The sequence below is a fragment of the Cygnus olor genome, chromosome 13 (genome assembly GCF_009769625.2).
Source record: "Cygnus olor isolate bCygOlo1 chromosome 13, bCygOlo1.pri.v2, whole genome shotgun sequence".
NCBI classification, from domain to species: Eukaryota; Metazoa; Chordata; class Aves; order Anseriformes; family Anatidae; genus Cygnus; species Cygnus olor.
This window is the reverse complement of record NC_049181.1, coordinates 13,392,208-13,415,723: the sequence shown is the minus strand read 5'-3', so window position 1 is coordinate 13,415,723 and position 23,516 is coordinate 13,392,208. Positions and strand designations below refer to the sequence as shown.

General features: G+C 47.7%; 1 protein-coding gene across 3 annotated transcripts in view; it reads right to left on the bottom strand.

Annotated features, from left to right (window-relative positions):
- Positions 1-19,832, bottom strand: part of MAMLD1 (mastermind like domain containing 1) — a 77,984-nt gene extending 58,152 nt beyond the window's left edge. Inside the window, exon 1 of one of the 3 annotated variants that reach the window (XM_040572175.1) lies at positions 19,518-19,832. In XM_040572175.1, the coding sequence (XP_040428109.1) occupies positions 19,518-19,571 (54 nt within the window). In that variant the 5' untranslated portion in view covers positions 19,572-19,832. Of the gene's footprint in view, positions 1-8,250; positions 8,499-19,517 lie in introns of those variants that run through there. The other 2 variants (XM_040572173.1, XM_040572174.1) reach the window with 2 other exon arrangements.
- Positions 19,833-23,516: the final 3,684 nt, after the last annotated feature.

Genomic DNA, 23,516 nt, shown 5'->3' with positions numbered 1-23,516 from the left:
TTTTCAGCTTTTTAAATATTTATTTCCAAAATTAAATAGAGTAGGTTTAGCTGGTTCTTACAGCTTAGCAGGAAACAATTTAATTTCCAAGCCAATTGTATATTGACAGTTGGCAACAATGGTTTTACTTTATAAAAAGAGAATGGGAAAATAGTTGTGCATTTCTGAAACACTTCCAGAAAATTTCCTTTGAGAACATGTTCAGTGAAAAGTATACAAACAGGCATTAAACATGAATGTAATTTAATAAACATCCACTCAGCTATATGGTGTGATAAATAGGTAATAAGAATGTAATACAGGCATTTAGCTTTCAGCTTCCAAAGGAGCTGGAAGCTAAAACAATAATACTTTCATTAGACTCTCCTGCCTGGCATCAAGAGCCAATTTCCACCTATTAATATGGATTTCTATTACCCGCCTTGTGAATACTGTTAACCCATTTATCAGGCAAGAAGCCATACTTTTGTCACTTATTACAAGCAGAAGGGGAGCAGAAGGATTGCTAAACCATGTCACATTAAAGCATCAGATTAAATCATTTGACCTAGACGATAAAAAACATTCCACTTACATTTGAAAATGAATTAAAAAAAACCAACAAACGAACCAAACAACCCCAAACCTGCTCGTATTACAGCTAATAAGGCCTTTTGCAGGATCAAATGTTTCCTTGCTGCATCAGAAGAAAAAAAAAAAAATCACCGTCTGCAGACTAATTGTAAACTCGGTGCATGTGTAATTAAACATGCCTCATTGCTTCTCTTGATATGTCAATAGTGGGTAGGAGGAGGTTGATTTAAGTTAAACGACTCAAGTCTTACTGAACATTTGCCCCTTTCTGTGTCCTCTAAGCAAAGCATCATTTAACAAAACAACCTCAGCCAAATATGAGGAGCTTGGAATTAAGTGTTTATTATTCAGATTACAGCGGTGCCCCAGACACGTCGGGACTGATCCCTTCCTTGGCAGAATCGCTCCTGATTTCTGCCACGAGCAAACGTGTCCTGAGAGAACGGAGCCGCTCTCCCCGCCGAGCAGAGGCCAGTGAGATGAATGGAGGGACTGCGGTGCTATCGCAGAGATGACAGGCACGCAGCGATTAATCACGTGGCTGCTGCTAAACACACTAAATTCCTGCTTTCCCACAGTGCAGGAGTCTCCTTTTCCTCCTGCCTGGCTCCCAGCTGCAGCCAGCCCTGCTCAGTGGGCCCAGCCGGGCACGCAGCCTTACCTCCTCTGGCACCTCACTGCTCCACCACTCACCCTCCTGCCTGGGCAGGGAGATCACAGTGTTCTTCTTGCCCTTCACACTGGATCAGGTTATAAAGATCTATCCTGCTCCAGGGACAGCCCTTTATCTAACAGGTCTGCTCCCATGCCTGCAATAAAAGCTCCGCAACAGCCACCTCACCCACTTTCCCTGGAGTGATGACCCAAGAGAAGTATGTGTATTCCTCCCACTCTACACAGCTCAGATGCCAAAAATACTTAAGACCTCAATCCACAAGGGAGAGTCGGGATCAAGTAAAGCAACAGAATGTAAGCAAACTTTCTGAAGTTACAATACTTATAATTTTTCTGGTCTCCGTTCAGAGGCGGCATTTAAGATATGCGGATTCTTCAAGCGGGATGTCTCAGCTTTCCTTGCTTTATTTCTACCTGCTGTGGGTCAGCAAACCTAGTTCACTTAACTTCATCAGACTGCTGCTGGTTTACCCCACTCACCTGGCTGTTCTTGTTTTGATTGAATTCTGTAAAACTATAGAAATCTGCCAGCGTATTCCCTTTGCCAACAATTCCGTACAAACTTCACCCCCCCCACCACCACAGTGTCCTGTCCCACGCAGTTTGAGCCAAGGGACCTTCAAAACTCCTTCTGAAGAAAGAACATTTCTCCTTTCCTTCTTGAAAATCTTGCAGCGAGCAGAAAGCTGGAGAGTTACTCAGAAGTCATCAAGCCATCAGGCTGCTCATTATAGTCCTGAATGCAATTATTACCAAAAGTAATTCTCTGGGGGGTACTATGGGCTGGCCAATCTTACAGCCTTTTCAAAGGACTGCAAGAAGTACTGCGGCTTTGTGAAAGAGATTCTGAACGCCTTTCAAACTCTTGGCTAGTCATTTTATCCTGTATTTTACCTTTCTGCACGCTGCAAATTCATCCATACCCATCTCTTTCTCAGCGATCCTTTAATCCTTTTCTGTTCATGTTGCAGCTCAGCACAAGGATGGGTGTATTTCTATAAGCCGAGTACTCAGGAGGCTCTATCAATATGTATGCATGACGCAAGGAAGAAACATATTTCTGCTGAAGAAGAATCAGAAGTTGAGGTCAGACGTTTTATAGTTTGGCCAGATTCTGATAAGACATATTAGGAATTCATAGGACTTTTATCATTTTCAGCAGCAAGAGGATTAGACTCTATGCTGACAAGAGCAAGAACATCAATTGTTAAGAGAAATATGTGCCACACCGAAACACAGTAAAGCACCTTAAAGACATAACATACTGCCTGATAAACACACTACAAGCACTTTCAAATTCAGCCCAGTGATGGCTGGCCGAGACAGTGCTTCATTGGCTTGCCAGAGCCAAAATTACAATGATTTCGGTGCTAATGCTCAGGAACGCAACAGAACTGCAAAGGGATGCTATGCTTTAAACCACAGCCTCACGCAACGGCATGCATTCAAACTATGGATAGTAAAATAAAGCTTTGGCTACAGGACAGAAAGAAACATTATGAATCTTTATTTGGATCCAAAAATTGTACCCAGTAAGCTGGCACTACTGATGAAAGGACTCAAGTCTTAATTCCAAAAAACAGTGAGTTTTTTTTTTCCAAATTCACAGAAAAGTAAAGATATCAACTAATAAAAATGATCTCCTGCCTATCTGAAGAAAGATGCCCAAACCAAAAAGCATCTCAAATTCACCCTTCTTCCCCCTAAAATATTCAGGGCACCATAAATGTTTACAAACTAAGCGACTTTTTCTAAAACCCTTCACTTTTGGTAAGGTTGTGCATCATTTGATTTTAATTACAGATTTTTTTATCCCTTAAATTTGACTAAAAATGATGTGATTTACAAAGCAAACAAGCCAGTTAAAGAAAGCTAATTAAATTCACTAGAGACAGTCTTGCTTTTCCCCTCAGTGAGTGTTTATTTCAGCTCCCAGTGCTCTGATAGCTCCTGACAGCTTGCTGGGACACAAGAAAGAAGTAGGTCAGGGTAAGCCGGAATCAGCAACAGAGGATCCCATTAGACAGGCTTGTAGGGTAATACGGAGATCGAGGAAGTGTGTGATGTAGTGACAGTGTTAGAGACACATAACAAACAGCCTGAGGACAGCCTCCAGCAGAACCGGTACGTTTATCTTCTCTCTGCTGTAATGACCCCTCGTACAGCTTATCCAGTTTGTGATTTCTCATACAAGAGGTGCTGTAGAAACCTAATGACAAAAACGTACTCACAGTTTGCTAGATTATGCAAAGCCAGAGGCAACACTAGCGCCGGCTCCCTTCCCACAGAGCCCCTACCCGCAGGTTACGCCGCCTGCCAGCCTCCAGAGCAGGCAGCACCGACACGAGCAGAATACGGCCAGCCTTGCGCTAGCTGGGAACGCGGCAAAGAATCCTCCTGTGCACAGAGATCAAAGGACAATGAGACTGGCTTCTCCTAACCAGCTTCTAAAATATTATCCCGGTGATTACGGTTGAGGTGCCTACAGTGGAGCTGGAAACACCAAAGAGCCAGTAGTGAGAAAAACTGCCTCAGCAGCGAGGCAGCACAGCCCAACTGCGGCGGGGCGTGAAGGATGCTGCTGCTCTCTGCGGTGGGGCCACGGTGAGCTGCTGCTGGCAGCTCCCAACAGCAGCCCCAGCTGCCCTGGTGCCATCCAAACTGGCGAGGCGCAGCGCACGTACGGCTGCGGATGTGCGTCCTCGTGCCACAGCCCTGCCGAGCAGACAGGAGCGGCTGCAAAACCTGTGGTTCATGCTGGGGATCCCAGCTGGGACTGCTGCGCAAGGAAGGGACAGCAGCAGAAGCAGGCAGCAGAGCAAAAAAGACAAAAGCGATCAGTGTAAAATATAAAGTGCTTAATGTTTCTTCCATTATATTTGTTTTTTTTTTTTTTTTAATGAAAAGTGTATTTTACTGGATATGTGAATATACCTGGACACTTGCTAGTGTAACAATTCCCTCCTGAAGAAAAGAATATGAGTTTTTTATTTTAAAGTGGCTTGGCAATAACAGCAGAAAGCACAGCGCCATAAACTCTGCAGTGTGATGTTCAGTTAGAGGCAGGCTCGAGCTCTGCTCTCCCACTTTTCTTGTTCTCGTGCCTACTGCTCACACCACGGAAAGTTCAAAGTCTCTCGGGCGGGATCTGACAGCCTGCATATACCCAAACATTTCAATTACGAGAGCCAAGTTCCCAGGCTTACACAAAAGCCAGAGATACTCTTCCCAACTCCAAACTGTGTAACTTGCATTAAAAAGAGAGCGAGTGTGTGCTATCCTAAAAAATAGGTAAGCTTGACAGGAACAATTTAAACCGCCATGGGCATAAACAAACACAAATGGAGAATGTTGTTTTATTCTGTTCAGAGCTTGATGCATTCCCTTTGCTTGGAGAAGTCTCCAGCAACCACTTAAAGTAAAGTGCGTGAGTTACTTCTCCGAAATGCTGGAATCCACGCTGACAAAGCAGCCTGCATTATTTTCAGAGTCGCATTTTGGTCCCATTCGTTTTCATGTTTATTCGATCAGAGTGCGTCATGTTCAGCGTTTCTCCCACCCTTTGTTTCCAGTTGCAACCTTTCTGCAACACAATCCATCTCCTGTGCTAGCAGTGCTTCCTGCTCTTCGGGGGGTCACTCTCTCCGGTCATTTGTACCCACCCATTTTCTGACACAACACATCCCTTTCCTGCAATTTTGACCTAAGCAGACAGTTCCACCGCGTCCACAGAGCTCTTGTTCGAGTGACGTCTGTTTGCTCCAACCCTAAGCATGCGTGTAAAATCCCCACCCGGTCAAATGTCTGGAGAAAAGTCCTAAAGGAAAATATGCACATCCTAAAGAAAATACACATTAAGATGAAAGCACTAAAAACAAGGAAGAGGACAACGAGAATGATCAGAGCCCCACTGCCTGCAAGGAAGGAAGGAAGCTTTTAACAGCACTAAAATATAAAATTGATTTGTACACATATTTGATAAAAATCAATACAATTAGCAAGTAACTGAATACTAGAAAGGGAAATTGATTGCTCGAGGGCCCAGAGGACTCAGGGCAATCAGTCCATTCTTCTAGCTCCTCCACTCTTAATAAAAATTTACTTTTTCATAATCCTGCCTGAACTCTTTGCCCATTAATAATGCCACTAAATAGCTCTTCTTTTAGCACTATTATTGCAGACCTGCTCGAATTACATTTGGAGGCAGTTTAGAGTGGCATGGTCTGGCCATTTTGCTATCTGCAGCACAAACCTCCAAGCAATAGCATAAAAGAATACCGGCTAATGAACAGGAGCACGGGAACACTTGAGAAGAGCTTATAAAATTAAGTACCAAAGTTTAAATAAACAGATTACCGTAGAATTGATTTGCTACATCAATTTGGTCAGCTTTTGCTGATACATCATTCCTCCCTCAGAGGAGGAGAGGCACCGTTTCGAAACAACTAATTAAACATTTTGAACCGTGGCCTCGCAAGGAGAGTGGGGTGGCACCGCTCTGCTCACCCGCTTCCCTTCCCTCACCGCCGCCTAAAAATCGTTACTCCACATGGAACGGGGACGGGATTTATAGCCAGTGCTAGACTAAACTAAGCAGCTTCTACAGCCGCAACCTCGAAGCAGGCTCCAGTTTTGGACAGGGACAATCTCCTTCTTTCATGAGGGGCCGGAGGGATGAGGGGTGGTCGCTCTGCCACGTGCTTCCCCTGACCAGGCCAGGCCGTCCACCGCAGCCAGCCTGCTGGCCGGGCCGCACGCTGCCCTGTTTCTCTTTCAAAAGGTCAGATGTGTGCTCAGATAAAAACTTTCTCGGATGTTGAGCTTGGTCCACTGACTCATCTTGATAGAAAGCTCTTTAAACCAAGACCTACGTGTGGGCCCTCACCGAGTGCTCTGCCTGGCTGTAGCTTGGGCTGGCACAGCACTGCTGCTGACCCAGGCCCTGGCCCAGCACTGAGCTCTGTGAGGGGCCTTACCCAAGTCGGAGGGAAAAAAAAAAAAAACAATCATTTTTCCATATTAATCACTTCACACATGCTTAAAATTCAGTAATATTATTCAATAACATTCTACTCCAACTCCAAGGGAACATCTCCAGAAGCCATCCAGAAATCTCAACACATACTTAGGCCTCCAATGGCCCGGCTGGACCAGTGGTTAAACTGAGCCATTATATCAGCCTAAGGATGGTCTATGGATGCTTGGTGACCCAACCAGCACTCTGTGGTGACACCTGGGTGGATGACACACTGCAGTTCCAGGGGAGGAGAGCGGCACATCACTTGCCAGGCACCAGCTGAGCGCCACAGGTGCAGCTGCAACAGCTGCTGAGTTGCCTCACCACATTCTTACGATCTTCTTACTCCGAAGTCTGTCCTACTGCTTCTTCTCAGAAAGAAGAGACACGAGTCTGGAGACATGGATAGAAACCAGAAATTACAGTTTCCGTACTCGCCTTCTTTGTAACCATGAGCAAGCGACTTTAATCTCCCTGCCTCAGTTTCCCTGCCTACTAAAGTAAAAGACAGACAGTAAAACTTATTTCACCCAACGCATACATCTTTTGTGAAGATGAAATGCTTGTTCTGTGTGAAGTACTTGGGAGATGAAAGGCATCTGGCACACATTAATCTTAGTCACCACACCTACCAAGAGGATCTCCAGTACGTAGATTGGGATTTGTGTTTAAAGAGTCTTTCTTTGTGCAATTCAGGAAGTGTATGTTCCTGGAGAAGTATAGCTAAATTAAAGCTAATCAAGAATTCCCATGTTAATCAGCCTTCTAGTCTTTGGGAGATCAGAAGAAGGGTGCTGCTCCCATTTCAAAAGACAGCCACAGAACGAGTTACATCAAGCTGGCTGAAGCCCATTTGCAGCATGGTCATGGAGGAAACTATAGGAGTTCATCCACAGGCATTCATCTCTGAGCACGCACACTGGTAAATCAGCTCCTATTCGGTAATGAAATGCAGAGTGACTCATTTTTCCTACGTGTGAGAAGAGAACCAAAGAATCTTTTACTTTGCTGTCTGCCTTTATAAACACTGAATTGCATCTCCTTCCTTCGGAGAAGCTATAAAAGAGAACATGACTCTCTCTTCTGGTTGGTGGAACCCAGAGCCAGGTTAAGACCCCAAATTTCTGTTGAAGAAGGATGTTTGGGAAGTTGGCTTGCCAGCAGCGGGCTCCACCTTCAGCACCCGGACGCGGCGAGGCACGATGATCCTGCACTCGTGCTGCGGTCGCGCAGACGTCCCTGCGAGCTGGCCTGGGGACAGCTCACCACACTGCTCCGGGCACTGCGGCTGCTCCGTGTGGGCCAAGCGCCAGGCTGTTTACTCAACATCTGAAGCAAGTTCTGCAGCTCAGACTTAGCCCAGCACCCATGGCTGTCCTACGGCAGCAACCAGGCGGGCTGGGAGAAAGCACCAACCATTGAATTTGCACTGCAAGGGCAGCAGTGCAGGCACAACTCGACGCGTGGCCCAGTGCTGGCCCTGGCTCACCAAAAGGCAGGCAGTGCTTCGGCCAGGCCAGCTGGGCTGCCTGAGCACTCAGCAGGCCCAAAGAAAAGTCCTTCGGACCAAATCAGCTGAAGTGATAAGGGGCCATGATCACTGGCTCCCCCCCACACCTCTGTGCCACTGCTGAGAGACCGATCTCTCTAACAAAGCGACGCAAACAAAGGTACAAAAGCAGCAGGGCAAGAAGAAAAGAAGAGTCACAAACCTGAGAGAACAATAATACAAGAGATAAAGAAAACCAGCACCCGTAAAGTCAGTGCTGAGGAAGCACTGAGTGAGCTGGCAGAAAAAACATTCTCTGCTTAAGTGGAAGCCACAGGAGATGCCGATCTGGCAGACATGCCCATGAGGAACCATCTCCGTCCATCTCCATCCTTTCCCCCCACATCGCCCTGCCCTTGATACCCGCCCAGCTTCCCCAGCCCGTGGCTTCGCCCTCCCTTTGGTCCCAGCCCGACCCAGGCTGCCGTGCCCCTACCATGGCCTCCTCGTATCCTGGAGCTCTCCACTAGGCTGGGAGGTCCCTGCCTCTCCATCAGCGGCTCTGGCAGCCCCAGCCCGCGCAGCCGGGCCAGCCTGTGCCGCAGAGCTGGTCCACCTCCGCGCTGGGAGCCGGTGGTATGCATAAACAAGCAGCTATGCTGCAGACACGGAGCTACGCTCCGAAAGGAAGTGACCACTGGATGTTATTGCACAACCTTTCTTAATAATGAACGTGCATTTCTTGAAAATGCATGCCACCTAATCCCCTTGGCATTGCAAACACGCCCAACAGGAGGGTAATTGGAGTTAATCAAGCCATGCGCTCTACGCGTAGTGTAACAGTTTGCCTCACTGCATTTCAGGGAGCAGAGGGCAAAGCATGCAATGCTGCTGCTCCTGCAGCCCCAGCACGAAGACCCCAACCTGCGGTCACTCTGGGCACAATGGCCAGCAAAGGGAAGGCCTTTGGGGGCTGCAAAGTGGGTGACCATTTTAAGTCATGAACTAGCGGACATGCAGTTACCAATATAGATCGTCCAAAAGAAGGACTGGCAGGCGGCCACAATCGGTCATTTACTGGTCGCTCACTGTTGCTGCTACTCTTAGGATAAAACCAAAGCCGCCGGCTTGCATAAGACTTTCAATAATTAGCTCATGCCTTATCTTCACAAATAACAACATCCAAAATCAGTTCCACACACATGGGTTAGCTGGGAGTTTCTTACACAGCAGCACTCAACACTGTTGCTGTAGCTCAGAACATTTCTTTGCATGCTGTCCTTACAAAAGACTCCAGATTGTATGCGGCCAGGCATGCAAGCATCAGCAACCATTCAGAATGGCCAACTTGGAGTTCAGACTCTCTCTGTGGACAGTCACACAAATGCTCTGTATCTGGCTGGATTTTTGGGGGTAGGGTGAAGGGTGAGAAGAGTTGTCAAGAAGGAAAAAAGAATTTGTAGAAGATGTGTAGAACCAAAAGGATTTTAAAGGAAGGACAACTAAGACTGCCCAAGTCAAGCTTTTCCAGATGTATTGGAGTGACTGAGAAGCATGGGGGAAGAAATGAATGGTTCAGCCTGCAACATTCAAGATTTTCAAAATTTATAACCAACAGAAGACACATACTTCTCTCAAAACATATTGCACACCCCACAGCACCCAGTTACTGGTGGAGCGCACGGGGAACATCCTCTCACCCACTGACTGGTCCAATGCCATGGCCAGCCCCAAGCATTTCTGGAAGTAGCACTTCTGCAGCAGCAGCGTGCAGAAACGCTTCATGTTTATTAACTTGTTTGGTTTCGATTGTTGGATCGGTTCCCCATTCCCAAGGCACTCAGATTTATTCTTTTAGCTTAACGCTACAACGTAATCAAATCACTGCATTAAGCTGACAGACTTTGGGAGCCCTGAAGGGGAGGGGAGAAAGGCATCAGAAGAAGTATCTACATTTTTTCTTACATCCTTCACACTTGCCCTGAACTTCAGATTCTACCCATCTGCATCTCTGGAATTCAAGAATATTGAACTTTAACTGACACGAGAAGTTATTTGAAGATGCACAACTTTCACTTGAAATTAATGCTGATCTACCTTCTGGGATCAGGGACTAAGATTCATTTCTCATGAAGACTGAAGAGCCCGAACGTGCTCTCTTTCTGCGTCAAGTCAAACACAAGTGTTGCTGCAACCAAGAAAACATCCTTCCGATGCTATGTAAAGTTCAAACCAACCAATCCATAAATAGGATGAGGAGATAGAGATGGAGGATTCAAACATGCCTTTGTGCCCTTCCATCGAATGTGTAGAATAGGTAAGAACAGGAAGACAATGGAGATGGCTCAAAGAGTCAAGATTAATATGAGAATTGAGAAAAAGGGCACTCTTTTGGTTGGATTTTGACTCTTGACTCTTCAGTATGATTAATTTCCAGCTTTATGCACTGAAATACTAGAAAATATTTAGCACACAACACTTGATGTGGAAGACAAAAGAAATTTTTGGTCTTAGACAAACCCCAATGTCCTCATCTAATGTTACCCAATGCAAAATTAGAAAGAAATTAGTGCTTGCATAGTGCTGTGTGTTTAAAAATAATTTGAATGAGCCACTGCTTGAAGTATGGGAAGGGTCCTCTGTTATTATAAACCAAACATATTTCATTTTAGACTACGCTCAAACTGACACGATAAAGCTTAAAAAAAATCTATTTGGGGAATTTCTTTAACAGAGGAAAAACAGGAAAACAAAACTTCATAGAGCCTGTGATCAAATAATCTTACAGTTTGGACTTAAAACACCAACAATGTCAGGCATTTCAGTGTAGTAGCATCAAAACTAGATATTTACTACTTGGTAGTGCGTAACCCTTTGAAAAGGGAGGAACAAAAATTCCTTTTTAATGAGTCACCATTTGGCAGTCAGAGATCAAAACCTTTTGCCTGTATTTCTGACTGCAGCATTGTATATACTTGGGGTTTTCTCAGTCTGTGTGACTTTATTTAAATCAACAGAGTTAATTAAGAAAATAAGTAAGTTAAAAGAACAGGAAAAGTGAAGTCCTTCAAAGTGTACGACAATCAGCACGATCTACTGGGTTACTGAAATACCAGATGAATTCAGAAATTATTTCCATATATAAACTTGGAATTGTGAAGATCCTAGTAAGATTTAAAGCAACTTGTCAAAGCAAAATGAAATTATACTCAGTATCCATTCTGATAACCACATCAAACACATTGTGTACTTAAACTAATGCAACTGTACCGGGAAAAAGCTGCTAGAGCCAGAGTGGAATTGTGCATGACCGATGTCTTCATAAAATATGCATTTGTTTAACTTTGCCCAAAACTTAACCTATGAAGGGCTGGGACTGAAAATGAAACATTAAAATAACTACTTGGATATTGACTCTGACTCTTCAGTACTATTTTTACTTCCAGCTTTATGCACTGAAATATTAGAAAATGTTTAGCACATGACCCTTGATGTGTAAGACAAACAGAAATTTTTGGATTTAGACAAACTCCAATGTCCTTGTCTAATGTTACCCAATACAAAATACCGTTTTTGTGGTTTTTTTTACCTCTTTCTTCTTATGTCAAATTCTGAAGTTTCAGCAAAAAGGAAGATACTATGCCACGATGCCAGAAAACAAAACAAAACAAACACTTGCTTTGGCATTATAGCCAAAATCAAGCATAAAACTATCATTCATAGGAGGGTGGGGTGGGGGTGTCAGAGTAAGATATACTGCCTTTATTTTCAAGATACTTTCCAACTACGTGAAAAGTCCCTAAAGAAAGACCTTAGCTAGTTACAGGCACTTATGCTTTACTAAATATTTCAGTCATTTTACTGATATTTCCCTCACCTTCTCACTAAGCATCCTTACGGTAAAGCGCCATGATCCCCATTGTACAATGGACAAGTAAGAACCTGAGGACTGTTTACTCAAAAAATTGCCTCCACCTCCGGAGGCCTGTGGGGCTACAGGCATTCAGACCCTCTGAAAAAAGTCTGACAGTTTTGAAATGAGAGAAGACATTATTCGGGCTTGGCTTTTACTTTAGAAAATCTCCAAAATTGTGTTTGAAAATTCACATCCACTAAAAGTTAGAACAGGGACCTACAACTGGCTCCACACCGCTATCCAACAGCCACCCCATGGAGCTGCTGATCAGCAGAAGAGTCTCCATACCTTGCTGTCACTTCACTGAACCATCCAGGCCCTTACATCACTTGATCTCAATTTCTGTTCAATTTACTTGTTGATTAGAAGTTATTAGAGTAAATAATTACAGTAATTGGTTACAGTTTGGGAATTCAGAGTATAGAAGAAGGAATTTGGAGAAATAACCTGATCTACTACAGTAGAGAGAATCAATCATCCATCACGTTCCATTAGTCTTTTTGGCAATCTCGTGTCACTGTTGTCACAAGCCTGGATAACGATGCCACATTAATTCTCCTTTTGAGAAAGGGACTACAAGATTTGACTCCATAACCATGTCCTACCTGACCTTGGGGAATCTTTGGGGAAAGTTTCCCATTACACGCAGTTACAGCTTTTACTGAGGGAGAATTACCAAGTTGAGCTCATGCTCTATAACTTGAATGCATGACACAAAAATATACAACCCGTCTTCTCTTTCCACTAAATATAAATCACCAGCACATAACCAACAATTCTGCACACCCAACCCTATGTGAGAAATTACATTTTTAAATCCATTTCTACAAGTCTGCTCAGAGGTGATGGACATGGGGCAGAATGAAGAGGCAGCTGCTGGATCTGGCCCATGGAACAACAACAGCTCTTTTAACAAAATTGACCTAAACTGAATATAAGCTGCATTTCCCAATCCAAACTTTCCTGATTCAAATGAAAAAAAAAAAATAAAAAAAGCAGCAACCCACTTTATTGTAAACATTACAGAACACAGAACTTGAAAAGATGAAATTTATTATATGTTTCATAACAGATCCAGACTCCTTCCCTTCCTTCCAGACTATACACTCCTCTCGGTGCAATGTGCAATACTGTATTTCTGATGTCAGCGTGAGCAGACAGAAGAGGACATATGGCCTTTTGTACTGTTCCCAAGATGCCGCATGTTAGGAAAGAAAAAAAAGTCATTATCCAGGCTGGAAGAAACCCAGGCCATCTTAAATGTTTGTTTATTGCAGTTTGGAAGACCTTTTTAGAAAATACAACGAACTACTCTTGGACACCTAATCCTAACCCAAAATGGGGGCTGGGAACCAAGCCACAATTTGGGGGAAACTTTTGTTGACATGATCATTTGAGCATTTCTCTGTAACTGGATATCACTTCTATTCCTGTGGCTAAGACTAACAAGTTAACAGCACTATTTACACTAGTACTGTTGTATCATTAGGAACAACAAGATTATGTACTTTAATTCTAATGCCAGCACAATTATTTTAACACCAAGTGTGTCAGATCTGACTCCATACCCCCTAAATTAATTTCAGAGTAGTGGCTAAATAAAATGACATACTTCTTTGTGCTTTTGTTATAACACGCTCATGTGCAGCAAACTGTGAAGAAAACGTAGTAATTAGAGGTTAAATTAATCCCTGACAGACAGGCAGCTTAGGAAAGCTGGGACCTCTTCAGCAAACAGAGCAGAAAGCTTGCCAGTCTTCCCCAGCGCTGCACAAAGTGCACGCGAGATTGGCAAGCTCACCCCAGGGCAGCAAAGGGGAGCGCTGGAAGCCAGAGCAAGTCTTCGAGTAGCCAACGCCGCAAATGGTGCGACAAGTGAGGTGCAGGGCTCGAAGCAGTCGCCACTGCAGACGCTCCAACTGCCTGATCAGGATCAGCCACTTGAAATTAAAGACAGGCTTTTGCACAGCAGAACAGGCTTCTAACTGCCAGGTAATCCACCTCTGGATGTTAATAAAAGTGAACAATGGCATTATATTTCACAACATAACTAGAAAGTTACCTTGCTGCCTCTGATTTTAATGCAGGCAATGGATTTCACTGCCCACAACACAGCACATGCGCTGTGTTGTTCTCAAGACACTAGCTAGGCATGTCCTGGGTAGCTGTCACTCCCAAGCCTGCTACCAGTTCTCAGGTGCTTAATTCTAGAGAAAGAGCATTCCACAGAATTACAAAAGAAAAAAACAAGACTAAAGAGGCAGCCCAAGCTCTTTGCCCACGCAAGTGTGGCCTGCAGTCCAATGGGGAGCACCGAGGAGCCCCGGCCCGTGACCTGGTGAGCTCCGGAGCCCCCAGCGGCCCCCACCTGGGCTGGAAAATGGGGCAGGCACCGCGGTCACAGCCACAGGGAAACTCAGTGGGAGAAAAAAAGAATAAGGAAAACAGCCTGTATTACAACTGAAGTAAAAGCCAAACGTGTGGGGCTGGCGGGGACTGCAGATCGGTGTGTGAGTGCATGAACAGCGCTGGTATTTCTGTACTACGTAGATCATCAATTATTAACAAATTAGGACATGCCTGATGGGGTGCTTATGTAACGCTTCTTTATCAATAAAACTGCCAAGTCCCTTGCAGAGGAAAGTGAAGTGGATTTCAACAAACCATAACGCGACGCCTGCCCTCAGCCAGGGCCCGTTGCTGATCCTTATTTCCGCCTCACAGTACGGCCACCAGTCCCCAAAGAGCAATTTTGGTCGGCCTGGCGCCCCTGTGGCCTCCTGGAGCAGGGGCCCTTGGATCCAGTCAGTGCCTGCTGGTGCCTTATTGTACTGAGGTGGCAGTGCCGGCGGCAGGGGGCCATCCCAAACCCCGCATACCTCTGGCTCTCCCCGGCCTGGGCCCCAGCAGAGGCCTGTGGGTGCGCTGCCGGGCACAGCTCACATTCCCTGTCACTCCAGCTGCATGGCAAGGCAGGGAGGAAGGCACCCGCAGCTCCTTCCTCTCCTTCACCCCTTGGGCACGACCGTTCCCCCACAGGAACAAAGGAAAGGCCAAAACGCAGCCTGCCATGACACCATCCTTTACCCCGCTCCCTTTCTATTTCAATTCTCCAAACGGGGTTGGGGGCACAAAACAATCCCCTGCCCTATTTGAGGGCCTGATCCTTGAGCCCTCAATGCTGGGATCAAACGTGTGTCTCACTGCCCTCAGAGGAGCGAGGAGCACTGCGGCCGCTCTCCCACCGCGGGGCCTGGCAGAGCCCCTCCTGGCACATCCCACATGCTCACCAACGCAACTCCCAGGCAGCTTCCGCGACTCCACATGTGCACAGGAAAGGCAAAAGGAAAGTGTTATCCATGAGGAGGCTTCCCAAGAGGAATTAAGACTCTTCGTAGCTCGTTTGCATGTGCTAGCTCTCCCCTCTCTGATGGCATCACTGCCTGGTAGTGCAACTGGTGACTCGGGAAGTGCCAAGTCCCAGGGCCCCACTCACCCCACCACCCGGAGGTATACCTGCATTTTGATCAGCACTAACAGTCCATAGCAAACTGCAGGGAAAAACAGCCAGCAGAAGTGAAGGGCATAAAGTGAAACCTTTAACTGACAAAGGCATCGGTTTTCTGTGTGAAGTGCTAGCAATAACAGTAACGATCAGGGGAAGGAGACCACGATACAAGCACAGACTGTTTCGCAAAGTTTCCCTTCAGCTTCTGGCAGCCCTGAAACGGGTTACAGAAAGTCAGAACTGTATTATTGATCACTGCCTGTTCTGCAGGGTTGGTTTTTTTAATAAAAACAATATTGTGCTTTTGCTATTTTCACTTAGATAAAAAACAATGTTCCAGTATCTTCCAATATCCCATATAACCAGGAACAACACTAATGAGGGCAGTACTAAATGCCTAAACAGTTTCTTCACATATTTTTTAAGCAATTGCCTGTAGGAGTGAGCCCCTTTTACGGGTGAAACAAAACTTAGTATGAGTGCACAAGAGCATCGCACACATTTGGCATTTTACAGCAGCGCTCTGAAGTTCCCCTTCAAAATTACTGGCAAGGAAGGAAGTCCTGCACAATTTTAGCACCCACCATCTGAAAAAAATGAGAGCAGTCCCAACTGTTCTTTGAGATGTATAAAAGAACAGTTGAAAAACTTACAGTTGACTGGTGCTACCTAGGTTACCCGTCAATGGCATTGAAACTGGTATATTATTAAGAGAGGTGTATGATGGGAATTGGTTTATTGTGCTGATCCATAGTAACCAACTCCTGTTCGTCCATCATTTATCTCTCTCACCAGCGACATATGGGTTTGTCTATTCACACTCTCAGCATTCTCTCTGCTCCAACAAACAGTCAGCCTTTTCTGCTGGGATAAGGAGATTTTTTAGTTACATCCATTATGTGCGTATCAACATTTATGGCAGGAAGATAATTGCCAGAGAGCTCAGGGGGATAAAAGCTCCCTCTTTATAACACAGACCCCCTTAAAAAATCAATATTGATATAAAACAGTCCAACGCAAAGCCTTGGTGTGTCTTCTTCCTCCAGTCTGAAATACTTTTTTCCCCTTTTTTTTTAATAGCTAGTCAAACTGGAACGTCAGGTAGAAAGCCTTTGTACCAACTTACACCACTGCTCTTCCCACAGAGGGAAAAATAGCAGCATACAGTATTAATTGTTCCTCAAAGAAGTGAGTGGCAAACGTGTCAGATGTAAAGAGTTCCTTGGAGAGGCGCCAGCATCGCTTAAACTGATTTAGCTATCTTTATTTGGAGACCATACCGATTACTAATGAATCGTAACTTATAGTCACCTTCTCCTAAATGTGCAAAAACGCTGACAACTCAGAAACAGCCAGCACAAGGGAACAATGAAAACCTGGGGATCCTGCCTTTCCTCCTACTTAAAAAGCTCAGCCAACCTTCGACTATTCCACCCCCCGGTTTGGCTAAGTCCATTTGTCACAGCTTCTGCAAGATTTACTTTGCCTTCCCATGGCTACACACTCATAAAAGTTATTTTAAGGCAACTTTCATCAGAGTAGCAAGGAAGATAGAACATTTATTGATTAAATGACTGGGAACCAGTGAGTTGCACTGTACTTAACCTACGGGACGGCTCTGGGAGTTTACTTACTCTTGTCCTTGTGTTACCTTCTGCCTCCCTAACTTTTGTTTCGCTGATAAAGGCAGCTTGGGCTGATACCTGTCCTGCAGCTGCATGGGGCAGGTCGGTGGGTATTTTGGGGCAGGTTGGTGGGCCAGCCCGATGCCTGGGATCCTGAACTCTTTCAGTACATCTTCCCATACCATCAGAAAGCATCTAGCACAGTAGCTCCCTGCTCCCACATAAAGTCTCCGAGTGCTACCATATTATGAGTAACAAGATCAGTAATAAACAAAAAACAAAAAAAGCCAAAAAAAAAAACCAAACCACCAAACTGGCACACTATATTTATAAAACACTTCTACCTGGGTAACAGGGAGCCATACAAAAGAATTAAGAATATATGTAACTGCCTCTGTAACCACTAATCTCCCCCGATCCTTTAACAACTGTGTTAGCTTTAAAAAAAATCCAAGAGACTTTGCAGGTTCAACCTACGTAGTTACAAGGGACTACAAGTGAAGCCCTGTCAATATTTGCTTTTCTGATTCTGAAGCGTTAGTTAAAGGGATTAAAAATAGAGACGAAAAACCTCGAGTTAAAAAAAAAAAATCTGAAAATAAAAACCTAAATTAAATTTGAGCTGCTCACTTCTGACCATTGAACAGCTCTTCCCTCACTCGAGAGGAGCTGCTAGCTGCATGTACCTGCCTTACAATACATACTATTTGTTTTTTATCCCTGAGCAACAGACTATTTCCTGGTTCAGTTTAAAAACTCAGTGACGTTCCAATTTCAGCCCACACATGTGTGTCACTGTCAACGTCAGTGGCAGGAAAACATTAGAAGTCACCCCTTGCTAATGCTTTCCTAACATGGAATTTCCTCCTATCTCGCTCCCCCAGCCCACCTCCTCCCTTCAGCTGAGAGCATCTTTCCCAAATTGCCTTTTTTTTTCTCTCTTTCCCCCCTTCCAACCATATGGCAGCGAGAGCGAGCTGCAAATGGGCAGTGCCAGGAGCGGATGGCTGCTTTTTTAGGCGCTAGCGTGGAACTTACTCGAGCTGCGCCTGCAGCCGGCGGTGCGCGGCCGCTCTCATGCAGCCCCCCCGGCGCTCCGCGACCCCCCCGCGACCCCCCCCGCCCCCGGGACCGACACCCCCAGACCCCCCTCCCAGCCCCGGGGCCGCCCCCTGCCCCCTCGCACGGCCACCGGCAGCGCTGCAGGGGGGCGGCCGGGCCCCGCCGGCCGGGGGGGCCCAGAGCGGAGCTGCGGGGAGGGGGGGGGGGCAGCCAGCAGCTGCCGGGGCCGGCAGGTTCAAGGCCGTTCGCGGCTCCCTGCCTGCCTCCCTCCCGGAGGCACCATATGCTCCAGCTCGCACACCGGCAGCTTGATTTCCCCATCACCGTGGGGGGGGCGGAGGACACGCAGGGATGAGGGGGCTGAGCGGGGGAGCACCGGCGTTATATAACGGGGGGGGACACACACACAGCTCGCTTCGCCGCCCCCCCGAGCTGCAGGGACTCGAAGGGGGGAGCCCGGCGCCGCCCCCCTCGGGCACACCAGGGAAGGGGGGGGGAGGAGGAGGAGGAGGAGGAGGAGAAGGAGGAGGAGGAGGACAAGGAGGACGAGGACCGGCCGCCCGCCCGCTTCCGACGGGGCGAGGCGCGGCGCTCACCGGGCTGCGGCGCCCCCGCGGCCGCTCGGCAGCGCCGGGGCTGCGGGGAACAAAAGCGGCCCTTTAATTTAGATGTGGGAAGGGGGGGGGGGGGTCCCGAAGGGATGCAAAGCCCCCTGTTCTTCCCCCAAGCGGCCGCTCGCTCCTCTGACAGCCCCCCCGCCGTGCCCGAACAAAGCCGCCGGGCACCCCGGGGGGACCGGCTGGGGGTCCCCGGCGGCGGCGGTGGGGGGGGGACGGGGCCGGGGGCGGCCGGCGCCGTGCGGGCCCGGGGAAGCCGAGCGCCCCGGTTTTGGCCGGCGATTGCTCCGAAGCCCGGCGTTAATCGCGGGGGGCAGAGCCCCAAACAGTTGGGAGCGTGAGTCAGCACGGGGGGTGTTGGGAAGCCGCGCACCGGCTGGGGCACAGGCGTTCGCGGCAGCTCCCGCACTTCGGGGCCGTCCCCGTCCCCGTCCCCCGGCGAGGAGGCAGCGCAGCCGCCCCGCACTCTTCCCCGGACCCACCGGCGGCTCCTCCCGGAGCCTTTTGTTCAACACCCTGCCTAGGGACCGCGCGCTCCAGGCTCCCCAAATCACCAGGCACGCCGCTGCCAACAGCAGCACCGGCACTTTTTTAACACAAAAACCCCAACGCGGAGCGGCAGCGGCCCCTTCGCCCTCCCAGCGACACCTTCCCGGCGCTCGCAGCCAAGTTTGCAGGCGATGCCCGGCGGCGGGCAGCCGGGGGGGGGCACCGGGAGCTGGCAGCGCTGCGCACCCCGCTCCTGCCCGGCCCCACGGCGCCCCCTTCCCTTCCCTTCCCTTCCCTTCCCTTCCCTTCCCTTCCCTTCCCTTCCCTTCCCTTCCCTTCCCTTCCCTTCCCTCCCCTGCCCCCGGTGCACGGTCCCCCCCGGGAACACGGTGCCCCGCCGGCCCCAGCAGAAAGCCGGGGCCAATCCTTCGGGCGAGTTTGGGGGGGTCTCGGGGGGGCTTCTCCGAGGAAGGCGCCCCCCGAAAACTTCCCCGCGCCAAGTCCCCGCAAGCAACTCGTGCCGCGCCGCTCCGCGCTGCCGCTCACCGGAATGTGGGGCTCCATGCGTGGTGCTTCTACCCGCTGGGAAACCAGCAGCATCTTGGAGCGGGGCTCAGCCGGCTTTTAGATCCACTTTGGCTGTATGGAGCAAAACCCAGCGCCGCGGAGGACTCGGAGGCTGTTTGCTCCTTTTAGGTTCCAGACAAGTTCATCCTGGCGTTGCAGTTTGCTAATGATTCACTGTCTGTCTCAATCTGCTCACTACATTTCCATCAACCCACAGCTTCCTCACTTAGAAGGTGGAGTTTGTGGGGTTTAAGTTACTGATAGGCATATCTAAGTGCTGTGTCACTCAAAGAGGAGGAGACACACTCGCTCCCGCACACACTCTCACACACACCAGCCGCTCCGGGCTTAAAGGGGAAGCAGCGCTTTCTTCTCAGAAACTGGCGACCTCAGAGGTCCAAGGATTTTCGATTTTTTTGTTAATTTTTCCGTCCACGCACGGAGGCGAAGCCCGGCTGGCCCGCGGCCGGGCGGTGAGCACGGAGCGCTGCGCGGCGCGGTGGGAGCCTTCCTCCACAGCTTCGGCTTCGTTCAGCGCAGGAGCCTCACAGAAACACTCGTGGATTTTATTCTTTTCCCAAATCAAAGGGTACAAATCACAGAAAAGACAGCCCTGGGTACGAAGAGCAAAGGTTTGAGTTCTCCCTAAAGGTGGCATTTCCCACCTCCTGACTACACCATAGCCAACGCTCTTAGCGCTCATAAAAGGGTTAAGCTCACCTCGCACAGGTGAACCCAGGTTAGCGAGAAGGAAACAGCAGAGCTGTTTCGTTTTCCCCCTTTGTGCTAGGCACATCTCTCTCCAAAGACAAATACAAATCCAAGCTGAGAGCCGCCATAAATCCATGCATTTCCCATACAGCCTAAATGCGCTTGTTTCGAGCCGCACTCAGACAGACCATCCCCAAAAACCAAGAACCTTGGACTGCACGTAAAGGGCCAGAACAGGGAAGCTGCAGGCAGTTAGGAGAGTACACTGAGTCCCCAAATAATTGCTGGTAGAATTTCCTTTCATTACCTTTCTAAATCGGTGTGACTGCCAACCCGGTCCTGGTGTTGGAAGACAGCGGGCACCCTGTCCCGGTGCGCTGCCTCAGTGGATGAGAGTGGGAGACACAGCACCACTGCTAATGAAGTGTCTGATTTCTCATCAGGCACAAAACGGTGATGTTGGTAAATTATGCTCGATAAAATTAAGAAGTTATTTAAGGAAACCCAGTTATTATGCCCAAATACATACTCATAAAGTCAGAATCTGGCTTCACTTTCCCCAGTGATTTCCACACAGCTATGATCCTCGACTTGCATTAAATTTAAAGCCCAAGCCCATCTTTGCACATTTCGTAGCAACTCTGAGGTAACAATATCAGCAATATCAGCTCAGCAACAGAGAACATTTGTTTTCACCTCTGCTCAGAGCCCAGCTTTCCAGGCTGCTGCAGCAACAGGCCCTCTTCCCGGGGCAGCATTTGTGTCACGTCAGTTTGGATTCCTCGGCAATTTCTTAGTTTGCTTTTCTGATGATTTTGCCTTCTATATCATTCAAAGTGACTTGAATGTATTTTTATATTGGAAAAAAAAAAAAAAGCACAAAAGTAAGAAACTCTGTGGGTTTGAGCACCCTGAATTCTACGGAATCCAGGGGTCAGAGCTCAGAAGGGATCTTGGTGCCCAAGGGGTGGCGTACTGACAGCTGACGTTCAGGTTTGATGGGCTGCCCAACGCAAATCCACAACCCTTGATGAAGTTCCAGAGCCCAAACCCAGCATTAGGGCATCAGCACAGGATCCTACAGAGCCAACGTGCTGCACAAGGGTCACCAACCGAGGCGGCTCCGTGGAGATGTGCATTCATCATGCATCAATCAGGCTCCACCTGCACAGAGGTGCTGCTGCCTGCCCAGCATGCAACGTCTGGAAATCCTCCCTTAGGGCTCCCATCTTTTCCCCTGGAGGCTTTTGGACTGAAACACACGTGTATGGAATGCATAGGACCCAGGGATTCACAGTATGCATGGCAGGACCGTGTCACATTCTCTACCAGCAGTGCATGCTAGTCATTTGTCCAGAAGTTTTGGAAAACGGTGTCATTCGAGACTCTTGCCAGACATCTGACGCTCCCGACAAGCGGTGAAAGCCCTAAGGACTGTCATTCGCTTTGGTCACTTCACAAAACTAGACCGAAGGACTTCCCCAGAATGAAGACGACGCGAGCAGGTGTCGCAGCAGGGACGGGTTTGGGCGTACAAGGAAGCCTGACCCTAGGCAGCGTGAGCCTTAACAGAAAAGTAACACTCACTGCCAGCAAGAGGTGGTGGCTAGGCAGGAGATTTCAGGGCTGCAATTTGGGCCTTTGATGATTGACTTATGAGCCTTTTCTTTAGGCAAGTTTGCTAGAGCTGACCTGGGGGAATCCCAGTTAACTCCTGTTACTGGGCTTCTGCCTTGTTCTGAAAAGGTGAGCTGTGGGATTCTGCATAAAAGAGGCAATTTTAAAAGTATCAAGACTGCTGTTATGGCCACAGGCTGAGGCTGACCAAAATGTATCGTGGTACCTCAAATGGTACAAAACCCAAACCCTGGCTGGCTGGCAGGGATGAATCCTGTTCTTTATAAGTTTTACGGTAGTTTGCTGTATTTCATTTAGCAGCTTTAATATTCATAGAAAAATATCATTTACTTTGTTCATTTCACACAACTAGGGCCATTGCTTTCCCAGTTGAGATGTCTTACTCAAAACCTAGAGCCCAAGAGCTAAGTTAGAGTTGTAGCTAAAAAATAACCAGCTGATGAACAGAGTGCACTGAGCTGTACATTTTCTGAAAAACACAAACAGGACTAATCCTTGTCTGCACAGTTTTTGGACAAGCAGTATCTTGTAACCTGCCTAAGGAGAAGCGTTAGTTGGCCGGGTGCAGGTAACCGTATCGCTGGGACTCTGCTCTCCCAGGAGAACTGAGCCCGACTGAGCTGGCCTCTGGGTGCTCCCAAAATCCGTATGGACAAGGAAGCCTGAGCAGCCAGGGGCTGCTCTGCAGCACGTCCTATACGCTGGCAGGGAGCAGCAAGTGAGCAGCGCAAGGACTCATCACAGATTCACTGAAGGATTCACAAATTTCTCAGTGACCCATAAGGAGATGGATGGAAATCATGTGATGCTTGCTACTTGCATGTTTTTGACCTGGAAACGGGTAAAATCAATGGATTTGGCTGAAATACACTTTGAGTGTATGTTTACTGGGAGCTAAAACTCCAAGCAAAGCTCCTGGGGAGTGAAAACACATGAACTGCAACATAAATACACAAGCCTTCAGAAGCTAAAACAAGAGCTTGTCCTAATTGTGCCCAAAACACAAAGCCTTGGCATGTGAGAACGAGAAACAAAATTCAAGGGAGAGATGTATGATCTAGATGTGGACTGCTCCCTCCCAGAGCAAAGATAATTATTAGGCTGAACATAAGCAGGGTGATAAGGAAGAATATATTGAAAAAAAAAAAAAAAGATGAAATTATTCCGCTGATAGAAAATTAGAGAAAAAACACACGGGTCCATAAGAACTCCCATTCTGCATCAGATCAAGGTGCACCTAGCCAGCATTTTTCTTCTGGATATCAGTGATGTCCGTCTTCAAAAAGCACTCAATGAAACTCTGGAGATCATCGCCACAGATGGATGTTTCCGAATAAATGGGATCGAAAGGGATTGGAAGCACTCATGGAGAGCAAATTCATCAGTGGCTATTTAGCACAGAGGTCTGGAGGTGACCCCTGGTCACATCACAGAATGAACCTCTGGGTGCTGGACGCCGGCAGGCAGCACTGGGGGAGGAAGGACTCTCTTTGTCCACACCTTGGGTAAAAAGCTTGTTCTCTCTGAAAGGTCTGGTAGCAGCAGCACAGATACTGGGCAAGGTGAACCTTGGCTCTGACTGGTCAGAATTGCATTTCTTATGCTAGATCAGATCACAGAGCTGTCTCG